This window comes from Eurosta solidaginis, chromosome 5 (assembly GCF_040869045.1).
Source record: "Eurosta solidaginis isolate ZX-2024a chromosome 5, ASM4086904v1, whole genome shotgun sequence".
NCBI lineage: Eukaryota > Metazoa > Arthropoda > Insecta > Diptera > Tephritidae > Eurosta > Eurosta solidaginis.
Window position 1 is genome coordinate 165,601,085 of NC_090323.1, and position 19,446 is coordinate 165,620,530.

Consider the following 19,446-nt stretch of genomic DNA (forward strand, 5'->3'; position numbering starts at 1 on the left):
CAACTCAAATATTTTTAGGTTATGGATATGGCGAGAAACCAAAAACCAATTGGTTGGCTATGGTATGGTTATGGCGTTAGCGTTATGGTATGGCACCATTAGTCGATTACATTGATTTCCATAAGGTAGGTTCGATGAGCTGTTTTATCTTGTTATTGTTTTATGGTTATAAGTCACCATTAATTAGCCCTTAAAGTATGTGCTATGGTATGGTTTCGGTTTCGGTTACGGTGAAGGTTAACATTGACGTGACGGTAACAGTACAGATTTCAGTACGGCTGCCGTAATTATAACAGTTAAAGTACGGGTTACGGATATTGATTCGGGTGCGGAGTGGTAACGACTACTATTAAAATTAAAGTTACGATATCGGTAAGGTTTAAGTTTGAAGTAAGGATTGAAATTGTGGTGGGGGTTATATAATGATCATTGTTACGGACAGGGTTTAAATTGATATGGGTATGGTTATGGGTACGGCTACGTTAAATTTTAAGATTACGATAAGATAAGAATAACGGGTCCGAAGCTATTGCGAATGGGGTGGTAGATGTGCTGGAAACCATGCTAACGATATTAAGATATATGGTTACAGTTCGTAGTACAGTTACAATAAAAAATCGTAAGCGGTTAAGATTAAGGCAAGGCTTAGTTTTACGGTTATGAATTCGCTTACAATTAAGATAACCGATACAGTTAGGATTGAGATTACGATAAATTTTGCGGTTAGACTACGGTGTTTTTGTAGGGATCACATAACGGGTACGGTTGTTGTTATTGTTGTGGGGTATGACAGTGGTTATGGTTATGGTTAAGGTTAAGGTAATGGTTAAGGTCATGGGTATGGTTACGTTTATTGGAATGGTTATTGTTAAGGTTAAGGTAATGGTTAAAGTCATGTTTATTGTAATTCTTATGGTTATGGTTATAATTATGACTTTAGTTGTGGTTTTGATTAAGAGTATGCTTATGGTTATGGTTATGGTTCCGGATGTGTGGTTGTTGTTATGTTTATGGTTATGTTAACGGTTATGGTTATGCTTATGGTTGTGATAATGGTTGTTTTATAACTATGATAACGATCATGGTTAAGGTTTTAATTATGCTTATAGTTAAAGTTTCAAATAATGTATCGGTTACTATTACTATTAGCTTACCAGTTCTAGAATCTTGGGATATTTTTAAAGTCAGCTATGGGGCGTCTCTAAATCAAGCAGCATGACACATGTGTATTTTGACCTCGGCCATTTGAGGGTGTGAGATTCGAAAAAGTGGTTAAGGTTTTTTTTAATAAGGACCCCCTAACGTTAATATAAATAACAAGTAAGGAAGGCTAAGTTCGGGTGTAACCGAACATTACATACTCAGTTGAGAGCTATGGAGACAAAATAAGGAAAATCACCATGTAGGAAAATGAACATAGGGTAACCCTGGAATGTGGTTGTATGACATGTGTATCAAATGGAAGGTATTAAAGAGTATTTTAAGAGAGAGTAGGCCATAATTCTATGGATGGACGCCATTTAGGGATATCGCCATAAAGGTGGACCAGGGCTGACTCTAGAATTTGTTTGTACGATATGGGTATCAAATGAAAGGTGATAATGAGTATTTTAAAAGGGAATGGGCTTTAGTTCTATAGGTGAACGCCTTTTCGAGAAATCGCCATAAAGGTGGACCAGGGGTGACTCTAGAATATGTTTGTACGATATGGGTATCAAATGAAAGCTGTTAATGAGTATTTTGAAAAGCAGTGATCCTTAGTTCCATAGGTGGACGCCGTTTCGAGATATCGCCATAAAGGTGGACCAGGGGTGTCTCTAGTTGTACGATATGGGAATCAAATGAAAGGTGTTACTGAGCATTTTAAGAGGGAGTGGGCATTAGGTCTATAGGTGCACGCCTTTTCGAAATGTCGCCATTAGGGTGGGCCAGGGGTGACTCTAGAATGTGTTTGTATGATATGGGTATCAAATGAAAGATGGTAATGAGTATTTTAAAAGGGAGTAATCCTTAGTTCTATAGGTGGACGCCTTTTCGAGATATCGCCATAAAGGTGGAACAAGGGTGACTTTAGAATGTTTGTACGATATGGATATCAAACGAAAGGTGTTACTGAGCATTTTAAGAGGGAGTGGGCATTAGGTCTATAGGTGGACGCCTTTTCGAGATATCGCCATTAGGGTGGGCCAGGGGTGACTCTAGAATGTTTGTACGATATGGGTATCAAACGAAAGGTGTTACTGAGCATTTTAAGAGGGAGTGGGCATTAGGTCTATAGGTGGACGCCTTTTCGAGATATCGCCATTAGGGTGGGCCAGGGTGACTCTAGAATGTGTTTGTACGATATGTGTATCAAATGAAAGGTGGTAATGAGTATTTTAAAAGGGAGTAATCCTTAGTTCTATAGGTGGACGCCTTTTCGAGATATCGCCATAAAGGTGGACCAAGGGTGACTCTAGAATGTTTGTAAGATATGGGTATCAAACGAAAGGTGTTACTGAGCATTTTAAGAGGGAGTGGGCATTAGGTCTATATGTGGACGCCTTTTCGAGATATCGCCATTAGGGTGGGCCAGGGGTGACTCTAGAATGTTTGTACGATATGGGTATCAAACGAAAGGTGTTACTGAGCATTTTAAGAGGGAGTGGGCATTAGGTCTATAGGTGGACGCCTTTTCGAGATATCGCCATTAGGGTGGGCCAGGGGTGACTCTAGAATGTTTGTTCGATATGGGTATCAAACGAAAGGTGTTACTGAGCATTTTAAGAGGGAGTGGACATTAGGTATATAGGTGGTCGCCTTTTCGAGATATCGCCATTAGGGTGGGCCAGGGGTGACTCTAGAATGTTTGTACGATATGGGTATCAAACGAAAGGTGTTACTGAGCATTTTAAGAGGGAGTGGGCATTAGGTCTATAGGTGGACGCCTTTTCGAGATATCGCCATTAGGGTGGGCCAGGGTGATTCTAGAATGTGTTTGTACGATATGGATATCAAATTAAAAGTATTAATGAGGGTTTTAAAAGCGAGTGGCCCTTAGATGTATATGTGAAGGCGTTCTCGCGATATCGACCAAAATGTGGACCTGGTGATCCAGAAAATCATCTGTCGGGTACTGCTAATTTATTTATATATGCAATACCACTAACAGTATTCCTGCCAAGATTCCAAGGGCTGTTGATTTCGCCTTGTAGAACTTTTTCATTTTCTTCTACTTAATATGGTAGGTGTCACACCCATTTTACAAAGTTTTTTCCAAAGTTATATTTTGGGTCAATAAACCAATCCAGTTACCATGTTTCATCCCTTTTTTCGTAGTTGGTATAGAATTATGGCATTTTTTCATTTTTCGTAATTTTCGATATCGATAAAGTGGGCGTGGTTATGGTCGGATTTCGGGCATTTTTTATACCAAGATAAAGTGAGTTCAGATAAGTACGTGGGCTAAGTTTAGTAAAGATATATCGGTTTTTGCTCAAGTTATTGTGTTAACGGCCGAGCGGAAGGACAGACGGTGGACTGTGTATAAAAACTGGGCGTGGCTTCCACCGATTTCGCCCATTTTCACAGAGAACAGTTACCGTCACAGAATCTATGCTCCTACCAAATTTGAGAAGGATTGGAAAATTTTTGTTCGACTTATGGCATTAAAAGTATTCTAGACAAACTAAATGAAAATGGGCGGAGCCACGCCCATTTTGAAATTTTCTTTTATTTTTGGATTTTGTTGCATCATATCATTACTGGAGTTGAATTTTGACTTAATTTACTTATATACAGTAAAGATATTAACTTTTTTGTTAAAATTTGAATTTAAAAAAAATTTTTTTTTAAAAAGTGGGCGTGTTCTTCATCCAATTTAGCTAATTTTTATTTAGCACATATATAGTAACAGTAGTAACGTTCCTGCCAAATTTCATCATGATATCTTCAACGACTGCCAAATTACAGCTTGCAAAACTTTTAAATTACCTTCTTGTAAAAGTGGGCGGTGCCACGCCCATTGTCCAAAATCTTACTAGTTTTCAATTCTGCGTCATAACGTCAACCCATCTACCAAGTTTCATCGCTTTAACCGCCTTTGGCAATGAATTATCGCATTTTTTCGGTTTTTCGAAATTTTCGATATCGAAAAAGTGGGCGTGGTTATAGTCCGATATCGTTCATTTTAAATAGCGATCTGAAATGAGTGCTCAGGAACCTACATACCAAATTTCATCAAGATACCTCAAAATTTACTCAAGTTATCGTTTTAACGGACGGACGGACGGACGGACGGACATGGCTCAATCAAATTTTTTTTCGATCCTGATTATTTTGATATATGGAAGTCTATATCTATCTCGATTCCTTTATATATGTACAACCAACCGTTATCCAATCAAACTTAATATACTCTGTGAGCTCTGCTCAACTGAGTATAAAAAAAATCGCATGCATTATAGACTGGGATGGTCCCCATATAAAATGAAATAAAATGGAAGAGTTCGCCCGAAAATATAAAGTTTTTGTTGTGAGGGTCTCTAATCCCTTTTTTTATTTTTGGATACTTGCAAACACAGCTGAAATAGGTTTTTATTTGTAACTTTGTTATTTGACATCAGAATTTTAAATTTGCTATGTCGTTATTTTGGTCGTTAGAAGCTTTTAACTCCTTCGAATATCCTTTTAAGCTCACTAGTCGTTTCATGTATTAATTCCTTTATAGTTTTATAAAACGAGAAACATGCTTTAAAGACTACAATTGGTTTAATGAAAAAATTTGTAGAAAAGAACTTCACAGCTCAAAAGGACATTCGACAAAATAATCACATTTCAAATTTAAAATAACCTGGTTACAAGAAAAAAGAAAAATATCTGCTGTATTTGCTAAGGTAAAACAAAATAAAAATAAATTTTCCGAGATACTTTAGCATAAGTTCTAGTTAAGGGGCGGACTCTTGCAAATATTCTTTTCGACCCAGTCTAACTCACTAAGAACTTTCTAAAATTTAAGCTTTACACATTTTAAAATTTTATAAACATACATACTTCACAATCATATTTATATTATTATGTAGTACAACATATTCATATATAAAAAATTTATAGGTTTATGCCCTGGCCCGTTGACGCCTTAGAACGTGTCGCTGAATATTTTATCAGCTCAATGAAGTTGGGTCAGGCACAAGAACAGGCTGAGTCCGGTGCTGCTGCTGCTGCTGAGCAAGCATCTGTCGATACAGCCGACTCGGATGCAACCAAGAAAAGTGACGAGATTGAGGAAATTGTGCTCAATGAATTGGAATTAGAGTTGGTGCAAATTGTCATGCATTTCAATAAATCCGTTTTTGATGCGAGTGAACGGTAAGTACACACTTATGTACATACATAAGGGTACATATATTTATTGAAACTTATCCAACGGAATGAAGTGATAAGTTGACGACTTAGGATGAATATGACCGAATAACTCGTGTCTGCAAACACAAACATATGTTACGTAGTATGTGCTTACAAGCATATCAATACATACTTATCTACTTACTTCTAAGCACATGCATTACTACATTCATTTATTTTATTTTAGCTGTTATCTGGAATTGGGGCGACATAACTACGTGACGCCATCATCGTATTTGGAAATGCTTAAATCTTTCAAAACATTCTACGTACGCAAATTGGAGGAAATTACAAAACTGAGGGATCGGTAAGTATGAGTATGCATACATATCTGGATACACACTACAAATGATATGCATCATTATTTTTTATTTACGACTCAACAAATTTTCAGCTATACAACTGGTTTGGAGAAATTAGATTTTGCTGCTGGTCAAGTAGGAGAAATGCAAGCAAATCTCTACGACTTACAACCCAAATTAAAAGTCCTCTCTGAGGAGACTGAACGTATTATGGTAAATATAGAACGTGAAACAGCTGAAGCTGAAAAGAAGAAAGAAGTTGTAGGTGCCGATGAGGCAGCAGCGAATGAAGCAGCTGCTGCTGCACAAGCAATTAAAGATGATTGTGAAAGTGATTTGGCTGAGGCGATACCTGCATTAGAAGCAGCATTGGAGGCATTGAATACGCTAAAGCCGGCTGATATATTTATTGTTAAATCAATGAAAAATCCACCCTATGCTGTCAAATTAACTTTGGAAGCAGTATGCGTGTTGAGAGGTTTTAAACCGGATCGTAAACCAGATCCGTCTGGTCGTATGGTGGAGGATTATTGGGGTCCATCAATGCGTATGTTGGGTGATATGAAGTTTTTGGAATCACTAAAAACATTTGATAAAGATAATATACCGCCACTTAATATAAAGAAGATTAGAGAAAAGTAAGTATATGGTATTAGTTGATTTCGATATTTAGAAATACTTTCAACATTTTTTTACTCTATTATCATAAAATATCACGTCAAATTATATTGCTTGATATAATCTTCACTTGATACAGAATTCTATTTCGAATATTACCAACCAGAATCTGCTATTAGGATTTCTTGCTTCATTATTTCCTTTGACGCGACATCACATTCACGGCAACACAAGAGTCATTAGATAATCGTATTTTTACCGTAATCTACTCTGGTTATGTTAGCTCACACTATTTTATTAGAAGTAAGCGCCTAACTTTAAGTATCTGCATATTAGCAGATCCGCAAAGTAAACGGGATCCGCTGTCTATTAGCTTGGAACCATAGGGCTGCATGTGTTTCATGCCCATGTGATCATTACCCAAATGCTACACACAACCAGATAGGTTTTCCATCAAATCTATAGCTCTATATATAGATTAGTGATTATTAAGTGCATCCTTTCTGTCATATTCTATTTGTGATGTCAGGTCACACATCATTCTTCTATGTGAACCTACAAATCTCTGAAGAATAGTATGCCACATCATATCTCTTCACATTCTATTATATGATTAGACATCAATTTCAATAACTGAGTAAAACAACATCATACAACATTACCCCACGTGACAAATTATCATATGACAACATACTTCTTAAGTTGAAGTCATATTGTAATCTTCCATGTTTACATCACATATCTTCTAAATATATACCGTATCACATCGAACGACACATAATTACAGATATGGTTTTTGGGATTGATTTGAGACAATTTTTCATAATATCGTTTCCAATCTAGTGATATAACAGAAATTAACGAGGTAACTGTGTAAGACACAACATGTTTATGATAGATATTGTCATATTTCGATTTTTGTGTTTAGTAGGAGTATTTTATATGTTTTTTGCTTCTCATGTCACGTCAAAAGTCATCACTTGATGTGAACGACGCATATAGGGAGATTCTATTTATTTAAATTTTATTGCAGTTTTTTCTTAGATAGACAGTTCACAATAGTGTCGAGTTCATGTAAAGGTTTCCAATATAAAATTTGATTAAAGCAGGTCATATACGGCGAATAGGAGACCTTGTAAATTGCCTAATATATTTGTGGTTTTAAACCTTGTTAACATCATACGACATCACATCGCATTGTATTGCATGATAATTTTTCATGTTCGTAACTTTATATCAAATGACTATAACAGTTGTTTCACTGTTTAGAAATCCCTTAAATATATGTATGAACACTATATCTCGCTATGCATAACACATCATATAACATGATGAGCTATATTTTTATTAAAATATCAGTTAATTGTACTGAAATGTATAGCCTAGTGCTTCTAAATAATAAAAAGCGCTAAAATGTGTACTAATAACAAATAACATTAAAAAGTAATTAATTGCACTTATCAATCGTATGATATCATATCCCTAAGATATTTATCATATGACTCCACATCACGTTGGCCTATGTCTTTCATACCAACCCTAAACAAATGGAGAAGGGAATAAAACGGTTATAAATTTAGTGTCATAACGTTTTGTAGACCTAACGAACGAATATCAACCCAATGATTTACAAAAAAAAAATTTTAAAAGATATCACTTCGGACTTGTTTAATGTCACGGCATACCAGTTTTATCACCTAGATCATTCGATACATGTATATTATTATTGTAATATTTTTACTAGGACTTCTTTTATATCACTCTTATTGTACAATGCTGCATCAAATATGATTGAATCACATGATTAAAAATGACGTACAGCTCAATCACTTGTATTCTACCCATGATATGATTTACCGCAAACAAAATATTTGTCGAATATTTATTTTTTTAATATTCTTTTACTCACACCAGATATATACCCGATCGTGATTTTGTGCCAGAAAAAATCAAAAGTGCTTCCACTGCATGTGAGGGTCTTTGCAAATGGGTACGAGCCATGGATGTATATGATCGCGTAGCAAAAATTGTACAGCCCAAGCAGCAAGCACTCGCTGAGGCAGAATCAGATTTAGCATCGCAAATGGAAAAATTGAATGCCAAACGCGCTGAGCTGCAAGTAATTTTGGACAAATTGCAAAAGTTGAATGATTTCTTTGCAGAAAAATCACGTGAAAAAAAACGACTTGAAGATGACATTGACAATTGCGAAAAGAAATTGAATCGGTAAGGTTTCAATGAGAAAATACTCATATGATTTGGTAAATGCTCTCGTTTTTTAGCGCAGAGAAGCTACTTGGCGGCTTAGGTGGTGAGAAAACACGCTGGTCCGAAGCGGCACAAAATTTGCACAAATCTATTAGCAATATTGTTGGTGATGTTTTGCTAGCGGGTGGTGCTGTAGCCTACTTAGGTTTCTTTCCTACGGAGGTGAGTGATTGGTAGATCGAGTAAAAAATCTAAAATTTTTATAAAAAATCAAAAGTTAAAAATGTATGAAACGATATGATATCACCTCATTACATTTAAGCTACCGCATGCCTACGTCTTTTTCTATGTTAGCAAAACTGAATAGCCTGAGATTATATTACCTTAAAAATAATTCTCCCAGGGCCTTTGCTGAAAGTGTGCGTATATATATTAAAATTGCCCTCCACAAAAGACTTTATCTCTTTTTTAGTATTCGATTACCGTTGCGTTTATGTCAAACTCAAAAACATTAATGCTATCACATAATTCAGCAGTAAAAAGGATATAAAGGCATTCTTTTATAACCTGTGCATTGTTCACTACCTGCTGTTAGCCAAATTGATATGCTGCATTTAAGTTAGTCGTTAAAAGCGTTTATTGTCATTTTATTTTTTGGCGGTAAAAAATTGTTTGTATATTAAAATATTTTCACTCTAATTTTATTTGAAATTAATCACTCTCGTCGCGGATTTTACATGCCTCACAAACGTTTGTGCACTTTTTTATTATATATGCTGCCAGGTCTACATGGAAGCCCTATTTTAGAGTGCTTTTTAGTTTTACTAATTTTTTTTTTTAAATAGCTGCATTTGTTTTTAATATAAGTAGACACGTTTTGAATTTGTTGCAGCAAAAAGTATTTGATATGTATATCAAAAAAAAAATATATAGTACTTATAAATACATTCATCCATTGATTGGCGCTTAACTGCCTAGACGAGTTTGGTTGGCAGATAATCAAAGCAAAATGACTTCTCAAGTCATTCGCACATCAGTAGGGCTAGTGCTGGTAGGAGTTGGTAGTAAAGCTACTATATTCAAATCTATTAAAAAATGGTCTCACCTAGAGTACTTCCCAGGAACATTGGCGAATATTTCACGGCTTATTATAGATACACCTTTGGGTAAGAAGAGTGTTAGATGACTGGATCTATTTCAGAGTTTCGAAAGCGGCGAATATTGCAAATAATAATGTGAATGCTGATAATTGATTCAGGTCTGCTCTGTCAAGAAATGTAATATATTTTATAATGTCAAAGCAACTATCTTACATATACAAATCAATAATTTGTGAGTTGAACATCATTGAAAACTGGAATAGCGCTCAGCCAAACCAGAAACTAAGAAGTTGTCCAGTGAATGACTTATTCGCCGGTTCAGATGAGCGGATAGTGCCAAAGCTGCCGTCGAATCATAGAACTGGGAACCGGCAAGTCGTTTAGCAAATTGAAGTCGCCAACCGAGTTTTCAAAGGTTGATGCTTGTGTTAGATAAGGTGTAGATGGATTTTGGTATGAACCAACCTTCTTATATCGCGCTTTTCGAAAAGGGTAATTACTTCTATTTATTTCCAAACTATAACAAACAATTTGGGAAGCTTACGCCCACGCGCTACGCTTGTGACGAGAATTAAATTCACTTGCATTGTTTCTGTGCTGCTCATTCGATTGCTGATATCTTTTGGCGTTGTAAGCAGTGGTAGGTATATAAGTATAACCATTTGTGATGCTACGCAAGCAGTATAGAGGTGGTGCTGTGAATATTTATAGTGCTGCTTAAAGCGGCATTAAAGTTTGTTTGCTTACATGATAACGATAAAATCACGAAGACTTTGATACTGATTATTATCTCCGGAGAGTCGAATAAGCGCCAACCGATGTATTTACGCTACGCCATCGCAAAGGCTAAGCAGCTTATAATAATTTAACTTGACTTTTCCAAATCATCATATTCCAAAGCTACACATCGTAGGCCCTTTAAGGCGGACTGCACGAGCTCGCTGAAGGCAAGTGCCCTTTCAACAACACAACTACCATATAAAGGTTAACTTTAACCAAACCCTTCAAGGACTGCTGAGCGTAACGAGTCCCTCAACTGCCCGAAAAACTCGACCATTTACAATATGGTCTAAGAACAGCGCGTTTTTAGCAGAGAGGATTTATTTAGTGGGGTCCTTAATTCTCTACTGGCAGGCACATAAAGTCCATTAGTGCCAATTTACATCAAGAAATCAGGGTGATAGTTGGCAGGGTTATAATAGTGCCCTACTTTCCAGATAATTTCTATCAAAAAGTAGGTAGTAATTTTAAGTGTTATCAATCAATCCTATCGACTTCACAATGATAAAAAATAAGAGCTTTGATAGCCCCTTGGCAAGCTCCACTGGAAGGCACTGAAATTATCGGGCAGCCGAAATTGCCGGCTGACGCCGAGTACCTAGCAGAATTATATTTCTAAACTCAATATTCTCGAGAAAACATTGGCGGTAAAGTATGTCCTTCTAAAACAAAGTCGAAGACGTACGCAATTCAATACTGCCAAAGCCCATATATCAACCAGAAGCAAATCGTTTTGAACGCCCTTAAAGGAATCCCCCAGCGTTTTTCTATTGCCTCTTATAGCAATACAAGGCAACCGAAGCCTTCATATCCTTCATAACAAGTGCTACAGCATAGGCCACTACATGACAACCTGTACCGTAGAGGTTCTGACAAGGTCGTTCACATACCTTACCTCAAGCAGGGAGGACGGCAAACTTCACTGTGGCGTACTCCTTCTCACATTTCTCTTAGCAGGTCCATCGGAGCTCTGGCCCGTCTTTAGGACGAAGATCACCTGGACCACATTCAAGAAAGTGATTCAGGGGGTTGACAAGCGAAATTCGCATCTTTCCCAACCCAATTGTTAACCTCACCTACGAGAGGCAAATTTTGTTACAAAATATAAATGTATCATACACATATTTAGCAGACAAAGCTCTGGTGACCCCAAGTCCTTATGATTTTTGTGGGTGGGGGCACAGAAACTTCAGTATGGTTACATTAAATCGTTCCTGATGTGGTCAAGCAAGTACCCTAATGATACTTGGTACCGGTACCCATAACCTTCGGGGAGAGTCTTTATCGCTACAATAAAAAAAAACAACAACCATATTTCAGGACATGGGTCATAGCCAAACTTCGGACAGTTGGCGTAAATTTAAGCCATTTAGTTGGGTTTCTCCAAGAGGTATGGATGGTGTTCCTTTTATAGAAGCAGTCGCCGGCAGACAAGCAAATACACGTACAGCTATCATGCATCCACATCCTTTTGGTACCGAATTAGATCAGGATCTCTTTGAAGTGTATGAGTATGAGCGCTATGGTCTTCATCCACGATGGAGACTTAGAGTTCAGCGAGCACACTCCCGTTAACCTGGAGACCAGGTCCCTAGATATATGAGTCAGGTCAAGTACCACTTTCCCAGATGCAATCCGCGTCCATGTTACATCTACATAAACCCACTTGTATCTCAGCTATCCCATGTATGATGGTGAGAATGAGAATGGGTTTGGATCAGTGGCATCATCGCAACCTCTTAGCTGATACGTCTGAGTTCCTCCGCTGGTGCTGGCACTAATGTGCACGCAGAGAAGCCACGAGAGGTTTGGCGCACCGCTTGCGTATAAAATCAGACAAGGCTCAAAACCTTCCATCAACTTAATGAAAGCAGACTCAGAACGCATCCTAAGGCCTTTCAGAACTTAAGCGGGGCATGGGTAGCCCAAATATCAGTCCACTAGCCATTTCAGTACGTTTGCGCGCCCACTGATGAGACAGAGTACTGCAATCACCAGCCCATGAATCAGTCGTATACAAAAAAGGGACTAGTCTAACACGTGTGGGGCGTTTATCGTCTCTAGATTCGATACCATCAGTAAAACCAGGAGTACTTTTAAGAAGATTTCACATCGCATCACATTTAGCGGGCCTTAGGCTGTTGATATTCAGACCAAGATCATTAACTATTTAGTTATATATCCCCACTCTGTCCAAGAACTGGTCTTCTACTATAAAACGTTTCGTTTTTTACCTGTTCACCCTCACACGTCATTTAGTGAGGGTAGCAGTCATATTCAACTCAAATTGAAAAATAACTTACCTAAAGCATTAAAACTCAGTGCTTGTGATTCATACAGAAGTATTCAAACATGGGAGCACCAATAACTTTTGTACAAATGTGGCATTCAATTGTTGTAACAGAAGGAATTCATGAGCAATTGTTGAATGCAGTAATTACAATCCCCAACTGATCATTGATAGCCATACACCCACAATTACGCATAATATAATGCATATAAAAATAACTGAACAAAAATTCCGTATTGTATTCATAAATTGCTTAAATTGTAACTAAACATAAAAGAATGATTTTGATTGAAATGCTTTGATTGTAAATAAATGGTTGTAGCACGCATTTCTGTACAGTGGCGAATACGAAAATAGCAGTGCTAGATTTTGTAAAATTTCGTCAATGAAATTTTATTTTATTTTATTTTGGATAATTTAAGAAAAAGTTTCTATGAATTTTGTAACTTAAACAAACCAAAAATCGTTTTCGAAAAAAAAATGTTTATCTGAAGAAAATAAAACGAAAATTGTATATTTTTTATTTGGACTTCTCTGAAGTTTTTCTGAGTATGCAATTTTGTGGTCCAATCAATTTTAATCGGACCAAGTACAATTATGTGTCTCTATTTCAGGTTTTCTTTTATATAAAAAATGATAATAATGAATATGTAATAATTTTATAAAATTATAAAACAATCTTCAAAAAAAAAATGTCAAAAGTCAAAACAATTTTTGAACAACCTTTTACTTTTACTTTGTTAGACTTAGGGCGTTTTCTTTTCTGCAAATAATGTCGCCGAGTTTATTCTTCTCAGCTCATCTGTGAGTTCTTGTGTTTTTTTTTCACAAAATATTTTCCATTGAATAAAAAAGGCGTCTCATTAACTACAATTAAAGCCATTTTGCATAGCGCTGGGTAGCCTATGAGTGCAACATGAAAGTAAAATTTTTTTCTACAAAAGAAAATATCATAAAATCAGTTGGGCCAAAAAAATGTATGCTCTAAAAATTCAGAGTTTGGACACATTTTCATGAACTTTTCAATTTATTCGAAAACGATTTGAAATTTGATTTGCATTTTTTCAGTAACAAAACAAGCTTTTTCTTGAACCTTTGAAAATATATAAATAAAAAATTTGTCGAAGCTTGACAAAAATAGTTACTGCTATTGTTCTGTTCGCTGCTGTATGAAAACATGTGCATGCCTTTATATTTATCATAGCCACAAATCAATTCAAACATCCTTAACTATAACTTGTTCATTATATAGTTATTAATAATATATAATTATATATTATGTATATATAAACACGTGTATATAACTTTTAAATGCATAATATTATTTTCAGTATCGCGTTCATATATTGGAGGATTGGAATGAGTTATGTGTACGAAAAAAGATTCCATGTTCGGAAAAATTTTCACTCGCCTCCACACTCGGAAATCCAATGCAGATACGCGCCTGGTCATTAGCTGGTTTGCCGGCTGATAATTTTTCTGTAGAGAATGGCATTATTGTTACAACCTCAAATCGATATCCATTAATGATAGATCCACAAGGTGATTTTTGTTTTGTATTGTAATTGTAAATTGTTACCAATTTTGTTTTGTTGTTGCAAATATTTTGTTTGAATCAAAGTTAATGAGTATTGAATTGCCTTTCAAGCATTTCAAACCGAATGTGTGGTTATTATAGTTGCGATCACATAATTAGCAGTAAATTTTAGTAACAAAGTACACACAAACATCCAAAATTACGGGTACCGCTACCAGAGCTGTAAAATGATTCAATCAATACAGTTATAAATCAAGATTGATTCATTTTTCAAATATGATTGGGTGATTTCAAATATATAAGCCAAGTTTGAATGCGATTTCATTTTTTCCATTCAAAAATTCCGTTAGTGATTGCATGACTGTCAAAAAAGCATTCAGCGTGATTGTGAATGCATCGAGAGCACTCCCACTCACGAGTGATTGCAAAATTTGTTGACTGCAATCACTTTTTCTTTCACTTCCATTCAAATATCTGCTTTCAGGGTTGACACTTTCGTACTTTTGATGGCTAACATACCTGTGATTGGTTTGAAGGCGTCAAAATAGTTATAAATAACCGGGCTGCCATATTTCTTTTAAAACAATTTGTTTGATTCTAAAAAGTTTTATTAGGGGAATTTTGCCCCAAATCAATGAAATTAAATTTTAAATGCTTCAGTTCTGATTGAAATAAATAAATAACATGAATAAATGAGTTAATACATTGATAAAACATAATTGGAATAAAATATTATTGCCAAAAAAATAATTTCCAATCATAAATCCAAAATGTGGTTCTCGCATTCAATAGTGACGGTTACTCTGACTCAATGTTTTGACATTTTATATTGTAAAACAGTGTTTTGGTATTTTCTACAAAAATAAGCATAATTTTTTTAAAAGTTAAGTGGAAATCAATTGCCACATAAATAAGGAATATAATGAAGTGCTTCTTGTACATTACAGTGCAGTGAAGGTGGAGAAAAATGCGTTTAAAATCCTGAAACGGTAGACGTCAAATAGTTGTGCACAGTGTCCCTCTTTATATCAAAAACACGTAAAATGTAATTGTATTATTCAAAGGCCCGGCATTTCTTTATCTTCCACAAATATATATTTTAAGACTGCGAGACTATTTCACTTGCAGATTTAAGCTAGCCTTTGCAATACATTTATTTCAGCATTTCTTGATATGGTTAACTATGCTAATCAGTGATTTAATATTTTGCAATTTCTGTCTATTTCACCATGCACAAGTAACTTAAATTCTTCTATGAGAGCATGTTAATGATATCACATCTGGGACAGTCTTGAATACTGTTACTAGCAAATACCTATGTATCGAAATTCAACAACATTTGTAAAGCATGGTTCAATGTATAAAAGTATAAATCAAAAGTGAAAGTCATTATAAAAAAAAACAACAAGCTACTCTGAAATTTAAAAAAACCATTTTTCCGATTTACAAAGTCTTCGGCATTGTGTGCATAACTTAAAATAAACTAATATTTGATACTTACTTTCCACTAGATCTAGGGGTGTGATGTCTCTGTGCATTGACTAAGCTTCCCGTTGCGTTTGGTACAAATGGCCTAAAGGCATCAGGGCAGCGGTCGTCACTTCATAAGCGCTTTCATGCAATTGTTTTTGTAAAACGCTTAGGCAAGCGCATCGCATAGGTATGTATTCTGCTGTGCCCATTAGGAACTCAACTGCGATAATTTCGTGTAAAATGATTTTTGAAGTAATATTTTTGGTTATATTTTTCGGTCACCTGTAGGAAAACAATGAAGCTTTGTTTGATTTATTTAATTGAAGGCATGTAGACGTATTTTTAAATGCATTCAAGAAAACAATGCGACACGTTAATTTTGAAAGCTACCAAGTCCGACTGGGGTTGTTTACATGCCAGCGCCATTTCTGCTCGCTGATTGGTTGGCGCTATTTTTCGTCTCACTTGAACTTAAAAATAGAATATGGAATATACATATTAGTGAAAAGTTTGAAGTTAAGAAAATAATTTAAGATTATCACTTATTTATCTAATAGAATATAATAAATAATAGCCGTTATTTCTAAAGGGTTTTATTTAGCTTAACTCTGGGTAGCGAACAGAATTTTGTAATCGAAATTTAAGTAACTTCCCGATAAGCTAAAAGCTTGAAACTTGGAATATGGTTCAGAACTCGATGAAAATGCAATCATAAGACAAAAATTTCAGATAGGTGGCGTATGGATCGAAATATTTAAAAAAATCTTATTTGGACTCCGATTAGGCTCATATTTGGAACACATATTACATACATGAATAGAAAGCGACATATGAAAAAAATCGCCGCCAGGTGGCGCAAGGATCGATATATTAGAAAATTGTTATTTTATGAATTTTCGAAGTTTTTACAGTGTACTTTTTACTAGCTTCGTCGCCATTTTTTTTTTATTTTTGGATTTCAAAGTAGGTGTGGTCACGCTTCCATAAGAAGCTATAAGCTTTTTTCTCATGATTGTTGAAAATGCTACACTGTCTCTGGATGCGATGTTTTTTCTATTGTCATAAGCAAAAAAATATATAAAAATAAAAAATTTGCATTAAATGACATAAGTACAATATTGGACTACCTACCCTATTGGAACTTTACAATACCTACCCTATTGGAAACTTTACAATACAAACTAATACAATATATATCGCCGTGTCTTTTCCAAGAATATGTTAGCAAGAAAATTTTGGATTTCGCCCAAATAAATAAGTTAATAATAACAAGTAGTTTTTCTCTCGCAAAGGAAGATGTAAATTTTTTGTATCCTATGCGTCAAGCGAAGACAGGTCTATTTTACAATCAGATTTGGAACATTGCTCAATTGGTGCACCATCAACCATATGCCACTTAATCTTAAAAAATGGAAATTTATATAGATTACTTCAGCCAGCTTCCTACACTCTTAACAATCAAAATCTTGAAAAGGTATTTATACAGTTTTATAGACCTTGGGGTTGATATTGACAGTAAACTTAACTTCAACCTACATATTACTACAACTGTTAATAAGGTTAGAGGTATTCTGGCGTTTGTAAGACGATGGTATAAAGAATTCAGCGACCCGTATGTTACTAAAGCTCTTTTTACAACATTAGTCAGAACGATATTAGAATATGGTGCAATAATTTGGAACCCGAGCTACCAGGTTCATATTGATCGGCTAGAATCAATCCAAAAACAATTCTTACCTTCGTAGGGAAATGCTTGGAATTGTATTTATGATTAAATTACTAAATGGTTCGGTCTCTAACTCATTCCTGTTGAGCGAAGTAAACAACTTTAATGTCCCTTGCCGGCCTTCAAGACATCTTAAACCTCTCTACCTAAAATATTGTAGATCAAATTTTGAACTAAATGAGCCCTTCCGCTGTTTGTGTTAGAATTACCTCTCCCACTCTAGCACATTTGATGTTTCGGACTCGCTTTTTTCTATTAAAATATCTGTTCCTTCCTCTCTTAATAGTAACTCACTGTATTCATTACCATATTGAATTAATTTTCTACTAATTCTATCCATTATATGTCTGTATATTTATTACTAATACGGCATTTATTTTACTTAGCTGATGAGGGTTCCTCTGTAGCTGAGCAGTTTTAGATTTGACGGTGAACAAACCATTGCCTTACAACGAACGCATGAACAAGATTAGTTTGGTTTCATTTAACGACTTGAGGGCAGTGCGGTGTCACAACGTCTATAAAAAAAAATCTTTCCGCCCTGAACACTTTTCAAAAGAAAATATTTGTAAATGCTCCAGTTACTTGATGGGATCATTTAAAAAGAAGTAATAAAAAACATGAATTCTTTAAGTGCTTTAATTGGTGGTGCTAAAATGTACAATAAGAATCATAATTTTCTACTTTGGTTTATATTATGAAAACAACTTCTTAGTACTGAGAATAAGTACGAATATTTTTCTGAAAAAAATGTGTATGGTGGGGACCGTCAGTATGCAAAAAAAAAATTGTAAAAGTAGTACTGCGGAAGGGCTTAGACTTCAATTGTTCAATTTAAGAGTGAAGTTTATGAAACAACCTTATAAAACCCTACCCACTCTTGGCAGTGGACATGTTTGTGTTCTTTTCTGGAATAAATATTGAATGATTTTTGCAGCTCTCCCGAAAGTTTGCGTCCTCATTTAATAAAATATTGTCCGAAAAAGCATCACTTTGTACAAATTTAGTGATCGTTATATTATTAAATAGTAACAATAAGAAGGAAAGGAAATCCCTATTAGATAGGATTGCAGAAACTTTGCCATACATGCGCTAATTTCCTACTGGTATGCTTGGTGTATAAAATTATTTGAATAAATTTTTTATTTTTATTTAACAATTGCCTAAACAGGAATGCTAACGATGTAATTTCAGAGACTTCACCTGTAATACAAATTCTAGTGTTTTCGGGACTCCAAATTTCTTAAGAAACATGAAGTGCCGTCAGAAAACCGCTTTTTAAAGCTTACCCAATTCAATATTAATTTAGCATGCGCGCATACATATACATACGAATACATACAAACCTATAGTAGTAGTACTTATTTAAATGTAGGAATACTTTTTGTAGTTTTTGAATGTTGCTTAGTATTAAAAGCGGAACATACACATAAGTAGGATGTTATGAAATTTCTTTGACTTATCAGATCACAAATTATAGTCTTATCATACAAAGTATATTATTTTTTTCAAAATATGTGATTGTTAGTTTGAATTGAAAATGTTATGTAACGAAGTTTGAAACCTTTTTATTTCTGAATTAATTTTAACTCTTATGATTTGATGCATAAAAGGTTATCCTAAATAATATTGTGCACTTTCGTAGGTTAGGTTTTTGAAATCTAAAGAATATCTAATCCCTGTATTAATTAAATACAAGATCCCGAAATTCCCGGGGTTCCGAAATTATAAAATATTGACATCCCTAATATAAGGTGACGTTTTAGAATTTGTTGGCATATTCATTAACCCATTTGCCGGCATATGTTACTATTATTCGGAAACTAAAAAAAAAATTCTAAAACTTAGTTTCCGAGACATCAGAAACTTATAGGGTGAGTACGTATATATATATTTATACTAATAACATAAAAAACATTAAAAGTGCAAGAAACTTTTTTTTTTATGAAAAAAGCACAAAAAAAACTACGTAAATAAAGAATACCAAGACCAGTAAGATCCATGGTTCTTAGCAAGTAGGTACAGTTTAG

General features: G+C 35.1%; 1 protein-coding gene across 1 annotated transcript in view; it reads left to right on the forward strand.

Moving 5' to 3' along the window:
- Dnah3 (dynein heavy chain 3, axonemal) overlaps positions 1–19,446 on the forward strand; it is a 457,577-nt gene that overhangs the window by 313,915 nt on the left and 124,216 nt on the right. The window contains exons 46-51 of the mRNA XM_067756774.1: positions 5,092–5,346; positions 5,570–5,689; positions 5,777–6,322; positions 8,217–8,528; positions 8,585–8,732; positions 14,012–14,222. Coding sequence (XP_067612875.1) covers positions 5,092–5,346; positions 5,570–5,689; positions 5,777–6,322; positions 8,217–8,528; positions 8,585–8,732; positions 14,012–14,222 — 1,592 coding nt within the window. The remainder of the gene's footprint in view (positions 1–5,091; positions 5,347–5,569; positions 5,690–5,776; positions 6,323–8,216; positions 8,529–8,584; positions 8,733–14,011; positions 14,223–19,446) is intronic.